This window comes from Canis lupus, chromosome 9 (assembly GCF_003254725.2).
Source record: "Canis lupus dingo isolate Sandy chromosome 9, ASM325472v2, whole genome shotgun sequence".
Taxonomy (NCBI): Eukaryota; Metazoa; Chordata; class Mammalia; order Carnivora; family Canidae; genus Canis; species Canis lupus.
The window spans coordinates 25,993,697-26,017,355 of record NC_064251.1 but is presented as its reverse complement, the minus strand read 5'-3'; the positions used below and the strand labels follow the sequence as shown (position 1 = coordinate 26,017,355).

The 23,659-nt window shown below is 52.3% G+C and overlaps 2 protein-coding genes across 9 annotated transcripts in view; both read left to right on the top strand.

Moving 5' to 3' along the window:
• HOXB3 (homeobox B3) overlaps positions 1-23,659 on the top strand; it is a 56,632-nt gene that overhangs the window by 16,724 nt on the left and 16,249 nt on the right. For 3 of the 8 annotated variants that reach the window (XR_004819112.2, XM_025440207.3, XM_035721481.2), the window contains exons 1-2: positions 11,667-13,361; positions 14,402-14,579. The gene's annotated coding sequence lies outside the window, so the exon portion shown is untranslated. Of the gene's footprint in view, positions 1-5,731; positions 5,981-11,666; positions 13,362-14,401; positions 14,580-16,382; positions 16,503-23,659 lie in introns of those variants that run through there. The other 5 variants (XM_035721477.2, XM_035721476.2, XM_025440221.3 and 2 more) reach the window with 3 other exon arrangements.
• On the top strand, positions 9,758-11,666 carry HOXB4 (homeobox B4). The gene is made up of 2 exons (XM_025440231.3): positions 9,758-10,430; positions 11,296-11,666. The coding sequence occupies exons 1-2, from the start codon at positions 9,974-9,976 to the stop codon at positions 11,592-11,594; spliced, it is 756 nt and encodes a 251-aa protein (XP_025296016.1). The 5' UTR covers positions 9,758-9,973; the 3' UTR covers positions 11,595-11,666.

The following is a 23,659-nucleotide window of genomic DNA, read 5'->3' as shown; positions in this document are numbered from 1 at the left end:
AAGGAACTCTTCCTTGTCATGGAGCCATGGATTCCTGCCCTCCCCTCCTGCCTTCCCAAGACTTTCCCTGGGAAAGCTGCTCCTTAATCTTAAGGACTTTTGCCTTCCTCCCTGCCCACCTGCTTTCCTCTCCCTGGCTGAGTCCAGGCCTCCACCTTGTGAGCTCCAGGCTGGCACCCTCCAGCCAGATCTCTTGCCCAGCCGCCCAGCCACTCAGCGCCCTCCACCTGGGCAGCCAGGGATTAAGGTGGCAGTTGCCTTTTTACCCTCCAAGGCCTGCCTGACCCACCTCTCAGCAGATAATCTGATTTTGAATTTTTTTGCTTGATTTGGTTATTTCGTTTTGTTTTGTTTTGTTTCTCTGTGCGCGGGGTGGGAGGAAGTATAAAGAAGTGTAAACAGGAAAGCCAGCCGGCCCTGGAGTTCCGAGCGCCCATATTTCATCGGCTTCCTCTCCATAACTGGAGCGGGGACACTTAACCCTTCCCTGGCTGTGAGAACATGTTCACTGGGGGTGGAGGTGGGGTAGCCGGGGTGGGGGGGAAGTGGGGGCCAGATCCAAGTGGAAGCTCCTCTCTTGGCCTGCTTCCTTTATCCCTCGGGTCTGGATGCTGGGGCAGAAGCCAAGGATTTGGAACAGGAGAGAAGACAGATCTCTTAGAAAAATCTCTCAAACTCAATCCCTTCCAGGGTAGAGAGAAGGCTTCCCATGCATGTTTTTTTTTTTTTTTTTTTTTAAATTTTTTCCAGCTTGGGGCCAAACAGGATCGACCAAGGAGGACAGAGCTGGGAAGAACCCCTCCCATCCTTTAGGGTCATTCTCTCCATTTTTGGAGTTTCTAGAAGTAATCAGATTTCGAGGCTGGGATCTGCCCACAGCAGGGTTTATCGATTGCTGCAGTGCTGTTACACATCCATATTAATTAACCCAGACACCGGCCTGGAAACTGAGCAGCTTGGGGAGGAGGAGGCAAGAAATGGGGGCCCCTTAAAGAAAATGAACATTTTCCCCTCAAGTGCCCCTGGGGCCCAGATTGGAGAGTCCTTCCCCACCAAAATAGTATGGCCTTCACCAAGCTTGAAGCCCCTGGACTTCTCAGCAGGGGTAAATGTGTCTCACTCTCCTCAGTCAGAGTCTACACACAAATCTCAGGGGTGGAATTAAACACCTCTCAGGCCTGACTCTTCCTTGTCAGACATAGGTTGTCCCAGTCCTTGGATGGATGGATCCTTTGGTGGATGTTCTCAGGACAACCTTTCTAGAGGGCTTAGCAACTCCTCCCTACCTTTCTTCCCACTTCCCCAAGGTAGAAGCTTTTTCTGGGGGAGGGGGAGCTTGTTTTGTTTTTAGTGTTTGGTGGTGGTGGTGGTGGTGGTGGTGGTGGTGGTGGTGGTGGTGGTGGTGGTAGTGATGGCCTTCCCCTTCCTCCTACCCCTCCCTCCAAAAAGTGATTAAAATCTGTTAAAGGATTTAATTAAGACAGTTAAATGAAAAGGAAGGAGGCGCAAATGAGTTGGGGGAAAAAACCCACACCAAAGCTATTCTCAACGATTAAATCGCCATTTTAACAATATAATGGAGTTTGCATCCTGAAAGGGGAAATCTACGCTCATATCTCATCAATAATTCATAGAGTCCGGGATCACGCAGAGGTCAGCAGACGGGGCCGAAGCGCCGGCCTGCTTGGGGCTCCGAGCCGCTGCCGCATACATTACCCGCCTCAGGCCTCGCTGCCGCCACCTCAGCGGCTCGGGGCTGGGGCCAGGGCCTGGGCATGCCGACAGGTTTAGGCCGATTTTTCGATTTTTCGTTTTTCCTTTTCTGAAATTTACTGAGACCCAGATTGCAAGCTCCCAGAGGAAGTGGGAGATTTAGGAGACTGGAGAGGCTGGACTTCGGGCAATTTGGGACCTGTCGGACCTGGATTATCACCATATTTTCAAGTTCTAATCTCTCCCCACTCCCCCCCCCCTTTTTTTCCCTCTGTTTGAGTCGTCTTCTGTTCTCTCTCTTCTCTCCCCAAATTTCCTCTTAGGGGAGGAAAATGCGCTCTCTGCAGCATCCTCCAGCTTCTCTTCCCTGGAAACGGCTCCCAGGCTGCCCAGCAGTGCCCTGGCCCTGCGCTCCGCGTGGGTTGGGGCTGAGCCCACGTAGCTCCGGCTGGGTTGTGGCCTCTGAGCACCAAGGCTGCCTTTGATTGTGGGGATCCCTGACCTCGGAGCCCCCCGTGGGGTCGGGATGAATGCATCCAGGGAGGAAAGGGACCTCGCAAGCCCCAGTCCAGCTTGCTTAGTCAAGAGATGGCCCAGGCCACGGGGGAAGGGGAGGATTCTGCTTGGAAGGCAGCATCTAGGGGAAAAGTGGAGGGAAAGTGCCAGCATGTGGGAATGTCTCCCCTTAGGGCTTGAGGGCGAGATGCACCATAATCCCTGTATTTTGAGCTTCTGCAGGCTTGTTCCACTTTCTCTCTCTTTCCCTCTAATCCGCTCTCTTCTGCTTTCAGACTCCTAACGGGCCCCTAGGGAAGAGGGAACAAACGCTTCTCGTTGAGAGGTGGGGTCCTGGGAAGGGATATTTGGATGATGCGACGAAAACCGAAAGAGCGCAGGTCGCCCGAGCGCTGCGCTGGCCAAGGCAGAGGCTGTAACGTCCCCGAGCTGCCAGTAGAGTCCGCCTTAGACCAAGTTCACAGCCAGGCTGGGGCCTCCGAGGCTCCAGCGAGCGGCGGTGCAAGGTGGCCCCAGGCCCGCTGGGTCTCGAATGGCCTAGAGACTGAGCGCTCTCTTCAGCCCTTTGGGGACTGTGGACCCCTCCGCTCTCAAGGAACCCTTGCTCCAAGCTCTCTCCACTCTTCACTCCAGAAATTCCCTTCTCCAGGTCAGCCTATGCGTCGTAGGGCACCCCGTAGGTCCCTATGCCCAGCGACCGCGGCAATGGGGGACAGGAGCGGGTGGGTCACCACCAAAGCTTTCGCAGGCTATCCACACGAGAGACCGTTTGGAAATGCGGGAAGTGGGGTCGAGGCGGAAAGTGGGGTGGCATCTTTTCCCAAGGTGTCATTTCATAATCAAAAGACTCCTCTTCCCCAGATCTAAGGCCCTTGTGGGGGGGGGTTGGAGAGGGGGCGAGCGGGGGAGGGGCACGGAAGGCGTTTTGCGCTTGGGTTTCTGCAGCCGGCGCAGTAGAATGAGACCTCGGGGCCAGAGGCCGGTGTTATTGCCAGAGGGGTCGCAAAGTTGGAGGGTCAAAAGTTTACGGTGTGCGTGAGCGGTTGGCGCAGTCTAGCGGTGGGGGCGGGCTTGTGAGAGGGGAGGAGGCCGTGTGAGCCGAGAGAGAAGAGAGGGACAGCAAGGGGTGCTGGAGGTAAGGAAGGCTTGTGTGTTTGGGGAGCCCGGAAGCAGAACTGGGGAGGAGGAGAGGCAGATATCTGGGGAAGGAGAACTTGGGGTGCGGTAGAAACCTTTCCCCAAAACCCTCTGGAGTTGGTGGGGTGGGGAGCTGTACCAAAGAGCGCTGGAGGCATGGTGAATCCTCTGCTCAATTGTCTCTCCCAAAGATAACCTTTGAGTCACCATATAAAATTTAATTAAAACCTACCCAGCCGCACACATTAAAAAAAAAAATCCAATTACCCACGTGTCCTTGCAGGACGTTTGATGGGGCCAAAGAAGGCTTCCAAGGTGAAGGCCTGATTCTCACCAACATCAGCCCCACCCTGCTTTCCCTAAAGGATCCAAACAGCTGACTCTCTCCAACTCCCCCCATCTATCAGGCAGGCCTCTGCTTCAGGGATTCCTAACCCCCAGGCTGGGTCCAGGCAGCTGGAGTCCGTGACTGTGGGCCAGGACTGGAGGGTTTCTGAACTCCCATTTCTCTTTCCAAATTGCTTGGGTTTGAAAAGTTGCATATAGGAAGAAGGTTGGCTTGCTAATTCTCCCATTCTCTCCCAAACCTCCCCTTGTATCCCTCCACAGAATCCCTCTCTTCCCAATTGGAGGAGGGAGGGGGAATGAGAAGGAAAATTACTGAATGGCCTCACAGAGATCTTTTTAGCTGTAGATGAAACAAGCGACCTGAAATGAACCTTGAATCTATGCATTGGGCTTAGCTCATAAGTAAAATGTTTACAGAGACTCTGTAATTATTACACCAGGGCATATGCCTATTTTTGGTCTTTAAATGACTTTTTTGTTTGTTGTGTTAGGAAATGTCATCATATTCTCTTCCAAGCAGTGGATATAGGAGGTGCCATGTGGGTGTTTGTCCTGCCAGAATAGAGATAACCTGAGAGTTTTCGTAAAGACACCTTTGAAATATGGCCAGAAGAGACAACAACTTAATATCAGATTTCAAATCAGTTTGCCCCAGTTTTTGACTAAACCAACTGGTGTGGGTCCCCATTTCGATTCAGCCTCGAGACAAGTTTCTCTGGGGAGTCAGGCCAGGAAGGAATTCCCGAGGTTCAGAAGAAGTAGAGGTCAAAGCCTGAACTGGAGACTATCTCCTTCTGTTTCTCCTGTCTCTTTTCCAGGACAGAATGCTAATAAACTTGTGGTTCTGTGGAATAGCCTGGAGCAGCCAAAGGGCCTGGGCTACAGGGGCCTCAGGATGGGGAAAGAGAGTCCTCTGCCATCACAGGCCAAACTGGGTGTCTTGGGATGTTCTCTCTCAACTCCTTGTACTAGGGGGATATCTCCTTGCAGACATTCCCCTAGACCTAAACTGGGTGGAAGGGGAGTCACCTGACCTACTCTGCTGGTCCCTTGGAGACCAGAGAAAGGGGAAAATGTGTTGTTGACAGTCCACTAATTCTAATCGTTGAGAGACAAACCAAAGAAGACCTCTGAGTATTTTTAATGCTTCCTGTACCTCCTTGTGGTGGTGATGGGGGTAGGCAAAAGAGATACTGTATAGATGAGAAGTGGTTTTAAACAAAAATGGAGGGAGGTGGGTATTGGTTTTGTTTTTAAGGAGAAATTAAAGCCTCTGAAAACCAAGTCTCCCATTTTGACCAGCATGGTCCAGCTCTTATTGAAGGGTTCTCTCTGTCTTCCCTGGATGTGCTGGCCTAGGGACCAAATCTCAGCTCCAGGAAGTGGAGGAGTCATTCCTGGGGCCCTTGGAACCTCCAGAGTTTGGGCAGAAATGGGATATCTCTGGCATTGGGGGAGGGAATAAAGCAGATGGAGTATGCAAGGGGGCAGGGATACAGACCCTGCCAATGCAGCCATTTAATGGGAAGGCAGGAGGGAAGGGGGCTCTGGCTCTGGCTCAGGCCTGCTCTCTGGGACCTAGATTCCCAAGGTTGCATTTCCACTTCTCCAGGTGCTATCCTCCCTCACAGGCCCCAAAGGGAACCCCTGTGAAATCCTACCCTCTCCCACTTTGCCCAGGGAACCAGAACAGACGAAAATGTAGGAATGATGGAATATAAAAGCAGAGGTTGGAGTAAGCTGAGTCCTACCCTCTACGAACTTTTTTGGGGGGGTGGGGGTATGGGTGAAGGGAAGAGAAGGTTCTGGCAAAAAGTCGAAGCTGGAGAGGATGAGCTGAATCAAATTCCTGCTCCGTCATTTTTCTCCCAAGTAATGACCTGCGCAAAATTCAATATGACCGAGCGAACTGTGCGAGCGTATTATAGTAACTGCCTGCTCGTGGGGGAGGCCCGGAGAGGGGTGAACCGTAGGTCACGGCGTCTAAAAATTATTAAAATGTTCGAGAGCCTCGTGACACGCCTCGCTGTTTAACAAAGACTGCCAAAGTATGAGATTAATACGAAAACTTGCGCTTCAAAAACAAAAACACATCAAAAAAAAAAAAAAAAAAGTCTTGTTCCGGCCTCCAAGGGGGCCCATAGCCGCTGTGCCCGCAGCCGCGGTTCGGTTTTCCGGACACACAATAGTGGACAAGAGCGAGCTCCTCGGTGGCCGAGCGGGCCCGCGGGCGGGTGTGCGGCGGGAGGGCGCAGGGAGCCGCCCGGTGAGTACTGCTGCCCGCTCCCCCCGGGCCTTCCTCTCCTCCGCGCGGCCTCCGCTGCGCCGGCCGGCTGGGGGCTCGCCTCCTCGGCCCTCCGGTCTCCCTCCCTGGCTCCGTGCTCTCTCCCTGGCGACAAAAGGTAGATGATTCCGTGTGGGCTGGGCACACCCGGGACAGCGGAGGGGGCTGAGCGGCGAGAGGTCACTCTAGCAACCTGTGGCTGCCGGGGGAAGGCGGCCGGCCAGCCGGCGGACGACCGGGGAGCGCAGGGGAGGTGGCTCGGGACGCGCGCGCAGAGCCCTTGCTTTTCCTTATTTTTATTATGAGTACTCGTGTTAGTATTCTTTTGGGAGGGGAGGGGAGAGGCGGCCGGCGGTTTGGGTGAAATCCGTCCGGGGAGTCGCCGATAAACCTTGTCCCCCACCCATCGCGGCTGCACTCGACTGGGGTGGGGGGTGGGGGGTGCGACGCCTCGGTGGGATGGGCAGGTGGCGGCTCCCAGCGCGCAGCAGAGAAAATCTCTGCGCTCTGTCCGGAGGATCAGCCGTACCCAGCCCCGCAGTGACTCTGCCTCCCATACCTCTCTCTTGGGGTGCTCCGAGCACCTGGGCTGCATCCTTTGCGAAGTGTAGAGCAGCAGAGAGGCCCGATGGCCAGCCTAGCGGCCCTCCCCAAATTCCGAAAAGCCGACTGAGTTGGACGGGGTTTCAGAGAGCAAGCGAGTTGAGAAGGACAGGAGGTATGGGGTGGGGGAGGGGCCTGGCCAGTTGGAATGGGTCTTGGAACCCCTGACTAAGTGGCCTTTGACAAGACTTGGAAAGATCCCTGCTTGGCGCTGGGGGGCTGGTTGGGGTCCTACCCAGGCATTTTGTCAATGGGCCCAGGGCCAGACTCTAGTCTCCCTCGGTGCCCAAATGGGAGTCTATTGGACTCTCTCGGCAAAGATAATTAAAATATAAGTGTGTGTGTGTGTGTGTGTGTGTGTGTGTGTGTGTGTGTGATGTTTCAACTATCTGCAAGTCAGCCTGGCTTGGAGAGTGTTGGTGTTAGAAATCAGGCCGGGAGATCAAAATTGGCAATCTAGATTTGGGATAGAAAACCAAAGGGTCTGGGGACCTGGTTTCTGGCAAGTGGGAGGGAGCACTCCTCCTACCCACCTGCGAGGGTCCCAGGACTGGGGATGGGCAGAGACTTCTGCAATGTGGTGGTTAGAGGGTTGTTTTTTTGTGTGTGTTGTTGCTGTTATCTGTTAATGAAATTGATATCGTTCTGACTTGCTAGGTCGGGATGCAAGTATTTCTCAGGGAGATGGGTAGGGAGTCTGGGCAAGGTGGAGGCTTTCTCTGTGCCAATTCCTCTCACCCTGCAATGGTCTCAGCATTCCATCTAGGACTCAGTTCCCTTGCAGTCCAATCCCAATCTCCCAGTTTAGTAAATTCACCAGTTACTGGGACTCTCAGAAAGTTCATTTGGAAACCCCAGATTCCCCCAGGTTTACCAGATCCCCATTTTGGTCCCACTGCCAGAGACCCTAGCAGGTGGCAGAATGAGCAAATTTAGACAGAGAGAGCCTGCCTGGGGCTGGGGAGGTGGGGAAAATGGGGTTCCTCCATACACTTCAGGGATTATCCCCTTTTCTGGCCCCAGGAGGTACGGGAGGTTGGGAGGGGCCCCGAATATCATCAGGCTGCATCTTTTATGGTTCCTCATTGCCCTTCATTCGGAAATGAAACGCCTTTGATCTTTTTCTCAGGTTGTAAACGGAATTGCCCGTCATTAAATATCCGGGGCCCCATCTGTTTGGTCTCCCAGCATTTTTCTTTACAGCTGTTTCTCTCTCTTTTTACCATTGAATTTTTCCAAAAGGACTTTTATGACTCCTCCTTCACACCCAGCCGCCTCTCCCTCCTCCCTTTGCCGAGAGGCGCCTTGAAAAATATCTAGATATTCGTTTGATGGCAAACTAAAGGCTGCGAGGGGCACGGAGGAACCGATTGGGGTTTTGTTTTTCTTTAAAAAAAAATAAAAGTCCTGGGCGGAGGGGAGGGGCGCGAGGGCACCCAGAAGGGCCTGATTCTGACTTCGCTGCAGCCTCGGGATGACCCTTCCTCCTTTTGTGCTTAGCTAATGTTTACATCTCATAATTCATGCGCCGCCCTGGGTTGTGCGGTGGCCCGGAGGTTCGCGTCCCTTTGCGGGACTGGCTACTTCTATTTTTCTCTAATAGAAGAGAAAGAGAGTTGAAAACCTCGTAATCCCACAAATGGACCCGCGCGGTGCCTTTTCCTGCTCCCAGGGCTCAAAACGAAATAAAATCCAAGCACTGAAACCACACCCCAAACGAAGAAGGCGTGGAAAGTAGGAGAACTGGAAAATTTCTGGGCCAAGAAGATCTATCTGTCTTCTGTATATACCCTGTAGATCCGAATTTGTGTAAGGAATTTTGTGGTCACAAATTCGTATCTAGGGGAATATGTAGTTGACATAAACACTCCGCTCATTTTTTTTCCCGAAGAAAAAAATTTTTTTCCCAAATGAGGACCATCCGGTGACTGACCACACGAAGACTCTTTTCTTTTTTTTTTCTTCCTCTTTCTTTTTCCTCCCTCATTGGTTAGAGATGGAGGAATCATCTACCTGAAATTTCCCATGCCTGCCCCTGGAAGACTTGGTCCCTTTCACTTAATAGGTTAATATTGGTGGTGGCGTTTTATCCTCTCCCTCAAGCCCACTTATTCTCTATTCTGGGATCAGGAAGGTTTTACTGAAAATCTGGAAAAAGTAACTGTTGTCATCAGTGTGCGAAGGCAAAGAAAATTGCTTTTCAAACGGATGTTGTGGTCGCCTTTTCGTTTAGGATAAGAACAAGATGCCCTGGAAATATGCGATTCCCAAGGAGTGTCATTGTGTGTGTATGCATCACCCCTAGGGCTCTTACCCCCAGCATCATAAGGATGTGAGATTTCTCTTCACTACAGAGGCAGCTGCATTAGCGGCAATTAGAACGTCTGGACACCGTGGTTAGCATTGCTCCGGTGGTTCTGGTATTAGCAAATTGCTATTCAGTGTGCTATCAAAAGTTGCAAGATTTTTATTCCAGCACTCATGTTCAGGGTGGGAAACTAAGTCTTTTCTCCCGGCGTGGGCCATGTGGGGTAAGGGAAGGAGTGGATAAGAGAGGGGAACGGAAAGACTGACACAGCCAAACTAATAGCGCAGCTAAATGCGATTTGGAAGGCGAGGTCTCCCCGAATTAGTGCATGAATTTCCTATCGATCCGCCCGCGGTTCCATTCATCTCTGACAAGTCCCTCCTGCACCCGCCTGCTTCCTACCGACGCCTCCTCTCTCACTCCCTACCCCTCCCCGGTCGGCTGCAGAGAAAAGCCCGGTGTGCTCATTGCCTCTCGCCCCCATGTGGGCTCCCCTCTCCAGACGGAGCCCCCAGTCTGCCTCTCACTTAACTCCCCAGACTGACTCCTGGACTCCTTCCCCGTCTCCAGGAGGGCATGGGGGCCTATGTAAGGCACAGAATTCCGGGCGGTGAGGCGGGGCAGGGGGCTGGAAGAGAGAGCTGCACCGAGAGCCCCAACTTCCGAGGGGATCCGGGGATTGTTCTCTGCCCAGCGCCCCAACAGGCCGTCCGGCGGCAACCTGCTCTTTCTCTCTCCCTCCCTCCCTTTCTCTGATCCCGGAGAGAGCTGGGCGTGGAGGCGGTCGCCCCGCAGGAGCCCTATGTAAATCCTGGTGTTGGGTGGGTGGGTGGGGAGGGAGAAAGAGAAGAAGGGGGAAATAAACCTCTTTGGCTGGAGTAGGGTCCGGGTGAGCAGATTTCCTTATCCGGGAATCGCAGGCGGGGCGGCCATTGGCTCCGAGGATCACGTGGGTCCCTAACTTTGTTCACTTGACAGTAAGTAGGAGGGCTTTCGGAAACAGGAAAACGAGTCAGGGGTCGGAATAAATTTTAGTATATTTTGTGGGCAATTCCCAGAAATTAATGGCTATGAGTTCTTTTTTGATCAACTCAAACTATGTCGACCCCAAGTTCCCTCCGTGCGAGGAATATTCACAGAGCGATTACCTACCCAGCGACCACTCGCCGGGGTACTACGCCGGCGGCCAGAGGCGAGAGAGCAGCTTCCAGCCGGAGGCGGGCTTCGGGCGGCGCGCGGCTTGCACCGTGCAGCGCTACGCGGCCTGCCGGGACCCCGGGCCCCCGCCGCCTCCGCCGCCGCCCCCGCCGCCCCCGCCGCCGCCCGGGCTGTCCCCTCGGGCTCCTGCGCCGCCGCCCTCCGGGGCCCTCCTCCCGGAGCCCGGCCAGCGCTGCGAGGCGGTCAGCAGCAGCCCCCCGCCGCCTCCCTGCGCCCAGAACCCCCTGCACCCCAGCCCTTCCCACTCCGCGTGCAAAGAGCCCGTCGTCTACCCCTGGATGCGCAAAGTTCACGTGAGCACGGGTGAGTGCGTGGGCACCCCTTCCCCCTCCCACCCCCGGCGGTTTACACCGAAGGGACATCGGAGGCCTGGGGGGGGGGGGGAGGAGAGCTGGGGGAAGCCAATTGTCCCCGCTATAAACTCGCCATTGCCGGAGATTTACGGTCGCCTGTTTTCAGAGCCACATAATTACATCCCCCATAAATTTTTATGGCCTGGTGGGCCCCACGCCTTTGAAGTCAGTTCCCCCATCCTCTTTTGCCATTCTCACCAGCGACTTTTTTTGCCAGGGAGATGCAGTCTCAGTGAAGTTGGAAGTTGGGGAGGGGTGTGCGGCGTGGGGGAGGAGAAGGAGGAGGAGGTAATCTGTATTTGAGCAGAGAGTTGAGTCAACTCCCAGTATTTATTTTTTTCCTTTCTTTCCTCTAGTCTGGCTCCTTGGCTCCAGAAGTGAGCAAAAGTTTTTACTGGGGGCATGCGCTCCGTGGAATCTGAGCACAGAGGGTGGGAACTAACAGAAGAAAGGTTTAGGGAAGCCCCCTCCCCTTTCACCCCGCATTCTCGAACCCTGGGCCCCAGGCCAAAGAGGGCAGAGAGAGGAGCGGTTAAAACCTTGTGAGGATTCTTCACTCCCCCTGCCCCCTCTCCAGACACCCAAACAACAACGTGGAGACGACACAACCCTCCAAAACTTTGAGGTCCCTTTCTCTTCCTGGGGCCCCCCTCATTCTTCCCTTTCCGTCCCCACCCCACCCCTCCTCTGGAGGAAGAAGAGGTGACGGGCGAGGGAGGGAGGGATACACTGTGTTAGCTGGAAGAAAGGGCTCTCCCTCCTCCCGTTCGGGGCAATAAAACTTTCTCTTTCTCCCTCTCTCTGTGTGTGTCCAGTAAACCCCAATTACGCCGGCGGGGAGCCCAAGCGCTCTCGGACAGCCTACACTCGCCAGCAGGTCTTGGAGCTGGAGAAGGAATTTCACTACAACCGCTACCTGACGCGGCGCCGGAGGGTGGAGATTGCCCACGCGCTCTGCCTGTCCGAGCGCCAGATCAAGATCTGGTTTCAGAACCGGCGCATGAAGTGGAAAAAAGACCACAAGTTGCCCAACACCAAGATCCGCTCGGGTGGCACCGCAGGCACGGCCGGAGGGCCCCCTGGCCGGCCCAACGGAGGTCCCCCCGCGCTCTAGTGCCCCCCGCCCCCCCGCACGGGAGCCGCGAACCTTGGGGCGGGGGTGGGTTGTGAGCGCGGGGGGGTGGGGTGGGGGCGGGGCGGGAGGAGTTGCGGGAGGGGACCCTGGGGCCTGGGACCGCAAAAGCCTACCTGCCCTCCCCCTCCCCCACTTTATCTATTTACACGAATAAACGCAAAGGAGGGGGAGGGGAAGCTTTATTTATAGAAATGACAATGGGGAGCCGGGTGAGGCCCCCCCAGAAGCAAGGTTCAAGTCTCTTGCTTTCTTCCTTAAAAAAAAAAAAAAAAAGAAGAAAAGAAAGAAGAAGAGAAAGAAGGAGACATTAAGAGAAATAGGAGGAGGCTGTACTCCTCGCTTTCAGCTTTGGCGAAGATGGATCCACGTTTCATCTTTAATCACGCCAGGCCCAGGCCCATCTGTCTTGTTTACTCTGCCGAGGAGAGGACGGGCCTCGGTGGCGACCATTACCTCGACACCCGGCTAACAAATGAGGCCCGGCTCGCCGCCGCCGCCTCTGCTGCTGCCGCCGCTGGAAGACAGCCTGGATTCTCTTTCTTTGTGTCCCCCATTCCTGACACCCAGCGAAAGCACCCTGTGACTGCCAGATAGCGCAGTGTTTTGGCCACGGTAACACATAACACACACACACACACACACACACACACACACACACCCTCCTTCCCTTCTGTGCCCCTCCACGGGCACACTGATTTCTCACCCCTTTCCACCGAGAGGGGGCCGGGGTGGGCGACAGCAGGAAGGAGACAAGTGGAGGTGGTGGTGGGGTGGCCCTGGTAACGCAGGAGCAGGCAGGGAAGTTGAGCCTAAGACAAAAAGAGAGACCGGGAGACTGGGAGGGCCTTCTTCTAGAAGGTCAAGCCATTCCTGGCAGAGTGAGGAGCCAGTTGAGTTCTGGGAGCTGGGCACAACCCTGTCACCAATCTAGTTTTACAGGGAAGGCTTTCTCTCCTAGACTGCAAACGAATGTGAAACTCGCAAATAAAATGTGGCACCCCTCCCGGTCTGGGAGATAATGTTGCAGAGACCTCTCCCATAGTTTATCATTGTTTTGCATTGATTATTATTATTATTATTAATTATTTTATTATTATTATTATGATTATTATTATTATTTTATGTCATGTGCGTCCTCTCCCTGTTCTCTCTGACATTCCAAACCAGGCCCCTTCCTAGTTTGGGGGCTGCCCAAGTCTAGAACCCTTCGTTGGCGTGAAATTTTGTGTCCTGTACAGAGTGACAATAGAAATAAATGTTTGGTTTCTTGTGACCAGCACGGCGTGTTTTTGTTGAAACCCTGATGTGAAGATACAGACAAATATGCCACCCAGGATATATGTTAAGCATCCCAGTCCATTCGGCCTCATGTTGGATGTGGTTGAGGATTTTTTTCAAAGGGTCCAAGGGGACTTTCAATCTCTGAGGACTCCCAATTGTGGTAGTTCGTTTGTTTTCCTTTTGGGGTGGGTGTGTTTTGTTTGGGGCTTTTAATTTTTTCCCTCCAGTCCAAAAATGGATCGAAAGTACTGGGAGGGCTGACTCCAATTCCTAATGGGGGGGGGGAATGTTTCATTGTAGGACGCGAGAGGCTTAAGTATGGCAAAGCCTTTCATATCGTGATTTATTTGTCATAAGCAAATAAAATGCGGTTAAGCTGTCTCTTTCTAGACAGACGACTCTTTGCTTATTAAGGTTCGGAGGGAGGATTCTGCGAGGCCGGCCTCTTTCCTCCCGCCTAAGAAGGTATCGTTTTCCTCTGAGGTGTTTAAAGCTTTAATGAGTCTAATTTTTTGCACAGATGTTTCTGGGTGTTTGCAGGTTTTCAGAGTATTTTTATATTACAAAGGAGCTAGCCGGTGCCATAGCTCAAACTCTGACAAGCAAATAGATAATCAAGAAGACAAATGGCCTCTTTTGTGAAACCCTGCTCCTGTATTAATTTTCATTTTCTTTCTCATAGAAAGTATCGAAAGTACGACTGGGGACCAAATAGCTTTGTGTCTCTGAGGTCCCAGTCACCCCTAGAATGGAGTGGGGGAAGGGGAAGGGGGTGCTGAGGACCCTCACCAGTTCTGTCAGGCTCTAGCCACTTTGGGGGGACAGCACCCAAGAGAAGTGCTAAGGTCCAAGGGCTCCAGATTTGCTCGGGGTCTCTGGTCTTGTGGTGGGCCAGAGTACAGCCACCCACCACCAAAAAGCATGGGGCTCAAGAGGGCATATGCAATTAAAAGTATTTTTCGGTCCCGTCTCCCTCCAGAAAATAAACATAGCTGATTTCCACCAGCACGTTTTCTTGTTATTTCTTTTGTATTCCTGCGGGTTTGCAGCGCCTAGGAGTTGGAGGCTGGGGAGGGCCCAGGACACAGGGCGGGGGCACCCCCGGTGTCCACAGCGCGGGGCAAGGGCGGTAGAACTGCCCCGTTGAAATGCTTCTGGAAGGCTCATAAAAAATTTGCCGGGACCTGGAGCCTCAGAGCGGCGAGCTTTGTTTCGGTCGAATCGCGGTGTGATGTTTGGCTGCCAGGGGATGCGGCTGCCCTTCGTGGAGGGGGAAAATCGTTCTTAAAAAGCATATGCCCCCCCAGGAATGTCTCTATAGAACCAAATCAAAGCTGCTCCTTGGAAGGTATGAATAGAATAAAAAAAAGATTTCTATGGAGCTTAAAGTTCACAGCCATTCTGTGTAGACAAGAGCTAAGAAAAATGTGAGAATTATACAGAAAACCATTAATCACTTCTTTTCTTTAAATACGTATCCTCTCTCCTTTGTTATTATTCAACAGCAAATCTCCGCAGACCGGCTGTTGGGGGAAAAAAGTGTTAGCTGGCTCTCCCGGATCTGCGAGGGGGAAAAAATTTGGAACCATAAAGTTGAAAACTTTTTTCTCTCAGTATGGAAGAAGCCCTTCGTCATGAATGGGATCCGCGGAATTCATGCCAGAGGAGGCAAGAGGCGCAAAGGTAACAAAGCCCTGGCCTGGGCTGACTTTTTTTTTTTTTTTTAAATCGTTTTATGAGCTCTTCTTACAAAGGAAAGAAGAAACTCTCTCTCCTCTTTCTTTTCCTTTTTCAACTTTCTTTGCGGGGTTTTTTGATGGTGGATGCTTGGTCAGATCTGCTGCCTTTTATGATGACTGATGCTCGGGTCAGAGGGAGAGACAGGGGCCTCACACCTGGAGAGTGTTTGAACTGCTTGGGACTGAGGTGTCAGGGCCCCTGAAAAATCCCAGAGAAGGTTGTTTGTGAGGCAGCTCAGAAGTGCTTTTCGGGTTTTGGAAAATGCAGGCAGGCCGGGAGAGCTCCAGCATGCATGCATGTGTGTGCCTGTTTGGTGACAGGCACATGTGGCCGGTGTGTTCCGTGACTTCGCTGGTCTACACTGGGGGCTTGTGTCCCCTCTGTCTATTTACTGGTGAGATGTTGTCACTGCCGACTCCTGGAAAAATGGAATGCAGTTCTTGGATGGAATGCCTCAGGCTTGGAGCGGGGTATAGGTAGATGTCTCTCTCTTTCTTTCTTTCTTTCTTTCTTTCTTTCTTTCTTTCTTTCTTTCTTTCTTTCTTCTTTCTCTTTCTCTAACTTGGGATTCTAGACAAATGTTTGCAACTCTGGAGCAGGAAACTGTTCCGTTTACAGGCAAGGTTCATTGATGCGGGAGTCTTCCTCTTCGATGCTGCTCCCACCCCCGCCCTTCTTCCTGGACGCTCAGTGTTCCGTTTGGTTTCCTTTTGCTCTCTTGTTTTGGGGGCTATGTTCTCCCTTCTGGGGCCCTGCTTCTGAGGGCGAGGGAGTCAGTGGGCTCTGCCTCAGACCTGAATGTGCTGGCTCTTTTACCCTGGGGCTCACTGAGGCTTTGGAGGCAGGAGGTTGGCAGGAGAGAGAGTTCATGGAAAGGCCACGTTTTCTAGGCGATTAGCTCAGTATTAGAACCACAAAATGACCTCGGAAGCCCCTTGACCTCTCTGAGACTGGACAGTATGCTGGCTCCTGACTCCTGCCCAGGAGGGAAAGTCATACCTCTGCAGTGAGGGGTCCTTGGGCTGCTGTGTGGCCCATCTTCTCATCTCCCTCCAGTTCCCAACCCCTTCTTTGCTCTTTGGGAATTTCTGGATTGTTTTTCTATTACTGTCCACTGGGGAGAAAAGGAGTAAAAAATTTAGCTCAAGGGTACAGCTAAGGGAGGGAGGGAAGGTGCTGATCTGACCCTCTGTGTAGAACTCCTTCCTTAGGTCGGGTTCAAACTGCCCCCCACCCATGTCCAGCTCATCCCTGCTTCTTTCCTCTTTCTCATGGAGGGAGCTGAGGGAAGAAAGACAAAAGGGAAGTGATGTGAGAGGCTTCAGAGGGCTAAGGGGGCTAAGGGAAGAAGCCCGTGGGTTCTAAAGAGAGGGAAGCCTCCCCCCTTTGCCCCCAACTAACAGTCCCTTGGAGGCTACTTTCTCTCAAGGTGTGAGATCCAAATCCACAGCTTCTCAACCCATTTTCTAAAGTTCCTTTGTTTAGGAAGCTATTCGTATAATCACTTGTGTCCCCTTCCCCAAATCCCTAGTCCCACCCCAGCTACTCACAGAGCCCATGAGTACCTACCTCCCCATCAGAGGAACAAGAGAGAGGGGAGAAGGCTCAGGACAGGGTGTTGTGACCATTTCCAGGGACAGCCCTGCCACATCAAACAAAGTTTTTAGCAACTTTGAATTTTAAGAGATGGGTGGAGAATTTGCTCATATGGAGCCTTTCCAAATCTCTGTTCTACTTGCTGTATCTTAAAATCCACACCAGCAGCCATTCTCTTAGGAGGAGGTAGAGACAAAGAGACAGACAGGCAGACAGACAGACAGACCGAGACTCCAGCTGGGAAGAGAGGAAATGTTCCTTCAATTAAAGGTAGGAGAGACAGAACCTTGCTGGGATGTGTGCGGGGAAGGGAGGTATTGATTCGCAGTTTGTAAATCGTTTCCTAGAACTTGGGGACTCTATCTCAGGCAAGGAACAACTGGCCTCGGTTGGCTGGTACTGTCTCCTTTGTGCCTAAGTGCCATAATACATGCAGGGGCTAGAGGCCCCGGGCAGGAGAGGGAGTGAGTAGAAAGGGAGCTGGGCCGCTCCTGGACTGCACATTTTTGAGGCTCATGTCAGATGTGCACCCATTACTCATAGGGGCAGATGACCGATTGTGGGCCCTCTAGAGGCCCAGGTGAGGAAGCTGTAGTCACCTGGGAACATAGGAGCTGCTCTCTGCAGTGTGAGGGGCCCATCAAAGAGAAGAGGAAGGAAACAATGGAAGGGGAGTTTGGGGTTCATTCAAGGGTTTCAGCCCCAGAGGCCGGAGCTTGGAGATTCCCTCAGTCCCAGACTCCCAGTCTTTCCAGGGCTGAGCACCTCCACAGGCTCCCCAATGGGATGGTCTCACCTCCTACAATTCTAGGAGCCCGGCTAGCATTCCTTATCTTTGCCGCGTCTTCCCTCCAAGTCCCTGGGCCCTTCCCGCTGGCCCTCCTACTTGCATCTACCGGGGCAGAGGGGCTGCCCCCAGTGCTGCCAGAGTCTCCCGGGCCACCCCAGCGCCCACGGTGGGTCTCCCTGGGAAGAGTGGCCAGCCAGGGGAGGGGAGTCTGGTTGGAAAACAGAGTTGGGAAGTTTCCCAGCGTGAGTTGAGCGCTGACGGATTTGTGATCAGCCATAAAACCGGCGCGTTCAGATTCGTAAATCAATCTCGTCTTTCTCGCAGAATGAACGTTCGCTTTATCGGCAGCAAGAAAGCGCTCCGCTAGCGCTCAGGCGCTTGTTTATTTGAACATGGACATTCCCAGGATCCGAAAAGAGTGTGGGCATTTTAACAGAACCTGCCTGGCGTGCCTTCGTGTCACTCTGCTGTTCTTTTTCTTGTCCTTAAAGATAGTTTCTCGGTTTCAGAGATTGCTTTCATGCTCCTGCATATTACTTCCAATCTCTCTGTCTCTCTGATTTTTTCTTTCAGACTTTAGTGGACTGTTTGCATATAGGGGACCATTTCTAATGGATTTGTGGCCAGGACTTTGTAAGGAGTTGCCCTGGCTGGAGCCGGGAGCAGGGCTCACATCGGCAGCAGGCTGAATTCAATACCAGTCTGCGTTTTGTATCTGGACAACAATCAAAGCCGGCCACCCCCCTACAGAGTCTGGGCTCCGCTGGCGTCCCACCCGAGCATTGGGGAGCGGGATTCCAGGGAGGAGGCAGGGGCTGCCCTGTTGCCCCACCGGGAACTTACCGGGCCAGGCCGGCTGTTTCTTTGGGGGTTGTTAAGGCACCTGGGTCCTCAGCCTTCTTCCCATTGAGTTGGTTTTGGTTCAGACCTCTCCAAACGAACCGATGGTGACCCCTCCGCCCCTGCTCCCCTACCCTAAGCTGAATTTATTCTCCCTGCCCTGCCTGCTCTGGCGATGTAGGCCAGGCTGCACCCAGACGGAGCTGCTGAAGATAAGGCTGGGAATGTGGCGAGAGGGGCTCCTTCAGGAATGTCTTTTCTGCTCCCCTTTGCATTCCCACCCCGCACGGTGGGCCAGGACTCAGATTCTGGTTGTAACTGGTCTGCTCATTCTGGGGCCAAGCTGTAAGTGAAGGTTTGGGGGATTTTTTGTTTTGTTTTGTTTACGTCCAAGATGAAGGAGCATGTGTCTGTTTCTCTCTCTGGGCCTAGGGAATGGATTTCTCCTATCATCCCTGTGTTTAACCCTTTATTATGAGACACCCTTGCCATCTCTCCCCATAGATCAGGCTCCATTGTCTGCTGATTGGGAGCTTAGGGTACTAACACCTGGGTAATAGGGACCCCTGCCTGCCAGGCAGCCTTCAAAGCCTCTTTCCTCCCTTTCCTTCCTCTCTAGTTCAAATCTTCAAGCTGTCTTCACTAGTGTGTTTGGGGTGGAGGGGGGCACAGAGATGAGGTGTGACCTAGGTAGAGAGACACTGAGTATTCACTGCTTTTGTGTAGATACCTTAGTCTGGGGTCTTTGTCTCTAGAGCGTATTCTCAGCTGGTCAGTAGAATTTGATTCCCTGGGATGGTAATAACACAACGGGGGAGGGGGGAGTCCCCCTTGTGGTTATTCTCAGCCCTGGGAGCTCCAGCGTCATTTCTTTACCCTGTCCCTTTTCTGCCCCTTCCAAAGGTACCATACAAGATCAGAAGGAGAATTAAAGCCCCATTCTTTATACATATGTAACTTGGACTTATAAAGTGTTTCTTTTGAAGCTGGTCCCTTTAGAAATGTTCTTGCTTTTTTAGGGAGGAGGGAGTTGGTCCCACTAAAATCAATATCTGAGGAGTGAGAGAGAGAACGAACGGAGTTGAGGGCAATCTTGATCTTAAAGGATGCAGAGAGAAGAAGTGGAAGCTGAGAAATCCAGGGGCTTGGAGCCGGGCTCCGTGCCCACCCCACCCCCACCCCCCAGACGCCCCTGCAGACTATTTCTGCACCTCCACGAACTAAGCAGAAGCAGGAGGAGAAGGGAGAGAGGAGAGGTGGGCTGTGGGTAAGTGTGTGCCTGGGTGGGGGGAGGTTAGGGAGCTGTAGGTAGAGTAGGTATAGATGTGAATGTGGGAGAGAGAAGGAAAACTCACTACTCTTCCATTGGTGGGTTGGGGGGAACCTATTTTGCAGGAAAATTTCTCCTCCTGAAGGGGAAGGTCATAGTGGTCCTTTGAGCCTGAAATCGAAAGACCCCCTTCCCCCTCCTGGTCACGTGATTCATTAAATAATTAATGCCGAGGTTGCAGAATAGATATGTATTCGTCAGGAAAATCGCAGGCTCGGTCTCCCTGTTTCTGACGTGCAATTCAACTGTCCTTTGAAAAACAAGCCTGTACCCCGAGAAAAAAAAGAGAGAGGGGGAGAGAGGGAGAGAGAGAGAGAAAAAGAGAGGGAGACAGCAATAAAACAGCCCCGCAGCCGGAGCCACATCGCGGGCTGGGGTATTGTAAGTAGAAGGGATTTCTCACTACCTACCGCGTCTTATATGTCCATGTAAATTTATTGTTTGTTATTAATGTTATTGTCGTAAAATGTGACAAATAGCCATCTTCATTTCCTGCCATTTCTCTTCACACGGTGCTCTGTGTGTTTATACCCATTGAGGCATTGCATAGAGATTTTAGGAATATTCCTCTTCTCTCTCTCTCTCTCTCTCCCCCTCTTTCTCTGTCTCTCTCCCTCTCCTCCAACCTTTTTCTTGATTTATAGCAATATGGGTGTCAGCTTCTCGACCGGCATGCCAGCCATTGTGTGTGTGTGTGTGTGTGTGTGTGTGTGTGTGCGTGCGCGCGTGCGTCTGTGTGTTTGTGAGCGAGTTGTGTTGTTTATGGCCATGTCTTCGATAAATCATTTCTCACGGAAAATGATGTGGAAGCTAGGCTATTTCTGCGGCCGGGGAGAGACTCGCTCTCGGAGCCACTTCCTCCCTCTCTGCTCTGCTCCCAGGAGTTGGTTATTTCAGACGATTTACAGTAATATATCAGCAGTTAATATGAAAGCTCTATGGCTGGAGGTCTTAAATTACAGCATCTGTGATTATCAATTAAGGGGAGATTTGTATAAATTTGGTAAACCAGAAATGCCTCATTGGCATATAAACCCAGTCAAAGACCACGACCTAATATAAAAATTATATTTGCAAGCCTGATAGAGCCAACATTCCTGAAGCAGCAGACAGAGCTCCATTTTTCAGCGGTTCCCCTCCAGGAGTTTGGCGGCTCCGACTCCAGCCCAGGGTAAAGAACCCAACTCTGAAGGCAGAAGGAGCCTGGGGGCAAGAGAGGTGGAGGCAGAGGGAGAAATTATTGGAGTTGAAGGCAAAGATTTTTGTAATCGATGGGGATCAAATCGAAGCCCTCTGCACTTGAAAGGGGGATGGAAGGTTTTCTTTGTAGAACTAAAGCTTCATGGTAGGATCGATGTGTATGACAGGGTATCGAGGGTAGAGAAGGAGCTATACTCAAATCCAAATTGGGGGAGACAATGGGGGCAGAGGGTGAAGAGTAGGGAGAGAAGCTGAAAGCCTTGGCTCCCCACCCTCCTGGCTAACAAAACAAGGAAATGAATTCACACCCCAGTAGCCTTCCTTCGACCTCCTGAAACAAAGAAAGTTTCCTCAGCAGTGAGGGACTGTGTGTGTTTGGGGCTAAAGCAGGAAGAAGTTCTCTAAGTTTTTCTTGAAAAGAAATGTTCCAGGAATCAGGTGGTCCCAGAAAGTTGGTGAGTGTTTTAGGACATATGGTGTGTTCCCCTCCCTAAGCCCCCATCCAGAGAGAGAGCAAATGGGGTGCAGATTGGGAGGGGAGAACTGATAACTTTCCCCTTGTGTTTCATGTGGGGGTCTCCATCCCTCCCCATTAGAGAAGAGCCTGATGGTCAAGAGCAAAGCCAGAAGGAGCTTCTGGGGACATTCTACACTGCACCCCAAAGTTGTGATGGATGAGGAGCAGAGGGCCAGAGTGTTTGCCAAGTCTGGTCAGGGCTGCTGGCTTTTCCTTTTCTGGCTGGAGCCCAGCCAAGTGACTTTATAGCCACTATTATCCATGATATTTAACTCTGCCTGCTAGTGTAAACCTTTGAGGAGAAAAATTAGAGTGACGCCGCACCCAGGTGTTAATTATTCATGGCATCAGCCTTGTGGAAGTGGTGGCTTCGGCCTCAGTCTGGAGCATACAGGAGCCGGCTCCCATGTTCTGTTCCAAGTGGCGCTGAGCCCCATCCTTGTTAACAGGAAGATTTGTGGGTGGTGGGTGGTGGATGAAGCCTCCCAGATTGGAAGTCTGGGTTGAAAGGGATTTAGGGAAAAAGAGAAGGAGAAGTCAAGCTTCTAGGTTAGGATGAGTGTGGTGTGGTGTTACCTAGTTTGGATAAAAGAAAGCAGAGAGAGTGTGGATTCAGGGGCAGCCTTGACAGGACTGCAGAGGGTGGGGGAAGGGGAGGACTGGGGGAGAAAGATTTGAAGGATGGGTGCTCCAACCCTTCAGGCTACCCTTTTCCAGCGCCGGAGAATCCCCCACACACTCAGGGTGAGAGGCGAGTCTTTTTCCCTCATCTGGGAAGTTGGTGGTGGGGGGCAAGGATGTAAATGTAGGGAGAGTTTCTCCGGTGCTTTTTCCCCAAGGCAGCATTCCAGAATTTAGGCCAAAGTCTTGGAATCCCTGAGAGAAGGGGGAAAGATGACCTCTTCCTTGGAGAGGAGGAGGGACAGGAGGGAGAAGAAGAGGGTGGAACCAGGTTTTATTAGCTTCTGAATTCAGCCTGTTTCCCAGCCTGTTTCCCAGCCTGGAAGATGGGAAACAAAAGGGAAAGCCTGAAGGATTTTGCTCTTTGGGACAGGTCAGAGGTAAGGGGGAGAGCTGGGAGCCAGTCCTATAGACCTCTACCCCAGTGTTACCAACTCTCCCTACTTCTCTGTCTTCCCTCCTCCTGCTGCCTTGGCCAGTGACGTGAAGGACTGATACCCCCCTCTTTTCCTCTCCATTCTCTCAGCCCCCTTCAGGTCTTTGTCTCTTCTGGCCCTGGGGGCACCCCCTCCCCTTTCTTTTCCCCAACTCATACTCAGTCTTCCCCCAGGAGAGACAAAAGCGGGGAGATCATCCTCTTCACCATTATGTCTCAGTTGCTGGCTCCTTGCTGAATCTCTCCATGTGAGGCCTGGTGCCCTCCATCCAGGCATATAGGCCTACGCCCGAATCAGCAAGTTTGGAAAGACTTTGTTGTTGTTGTTCTTTTGTATATACAAATACTTGGTTTACTTAGCCATGAAGCGTCTTGCCTCTTATCAGTTCTGCACATATACACATATATACCCCATTTGCTTTTGTGCTGTTCAGGGGTTGAGGTAGAATGTATTTGGTGGAAGGGGCTTTTGGAAAGCTGCTAACTCCTTCTTCTCTCCAGACTCTTCTCCCCGGTGATTATAGTGTTGATCCCCGTGCCTTTAAGAAGCTGGGCTGCCAACGTTTTAGCAATCAGAGGAATTGAATAAAAAGATGGAGAGAGAGAGAGAGAAAGGATGAAGGGAAAAGGGAGGGCCCCAGAGAGAGAACAAGCAGGAGGATCCATTTCTGAGGGGAGAAGTTAGGGCAGAGTCCAAGAAGCAGATGACAGGGAGAATAAAGATAAAGGCCAGTCAGAGCGGCAGGGAGGCTGTCCTGGGACAAGGAACCCCACAACTTGGATGGGTACACACACACAGAGTTAAGTGAGAAGGAGGGAACTGGAAAAGAAACCACTCACTTTGTCCCCCTTTCTGTAGAAGAGAATGTCTTTGTGATGGAAGGATGTGTGTTGTCCCCTCTACCCCCTGCAGATGAAAGGGCCCCAGGCCAAGGGCTCCACATTGCCCCCAAATAAGAGGGGCAGCCTAATGAGTGAGCCCAGAAGTGATTTCTGGAGACACTGCTAAGTCTTTCACGGGCTCAGTTCAAACTCACTGAAGTCAGAGAGGCTGAGTATGAGAAGACAAAGAGGCTGTCAGAAAGGGACAGAGACAACAGAGATGGTTTTAAAAAGGCAGAAGAGACAGAGAGAGAGAGAGAGAGAGAGAGAGACTGTTGAAAGAGTCCAACCCTGGGGGAGGGCAGGCACAGAGACAGGGGAGGCCGCAGGGGTCTGGAAGCTCCTCCAGACCCGGTGCTTTCTTTCCAGGCAGCTGCCCAAAGCTGTGGCCGTCCCAGAAGCAACTGGCCCTAGAGTAGGCCCTCAGGGGGGTGCTAAATCAGGTGTGAGGCAGCTGGGGTAGGCACCGAAGTGTCAGGGAATGGCCAAGAGGGTCCTAGCACTTCAGTCTCCTCTTCCACCACCATCACTAACTTAATGGCTGGAATCTCCCAAAACAGAATTCCACGGGGTGGGGGTTGGTGGTGGTATTTGGGGTCAGGGTCTCACACCCGGACCCTGGAATCCTTCCTCCGCCTCTCTTTCCCCTGGCGGATTTGGTCTCTTCTTTCCCTCTTTCGGGTCGGGGAGAAAAAAGTTGATCTGCCGGCCGCCCAAGAACTTTCCCTTTCACCTCCAATCCACATCTCCT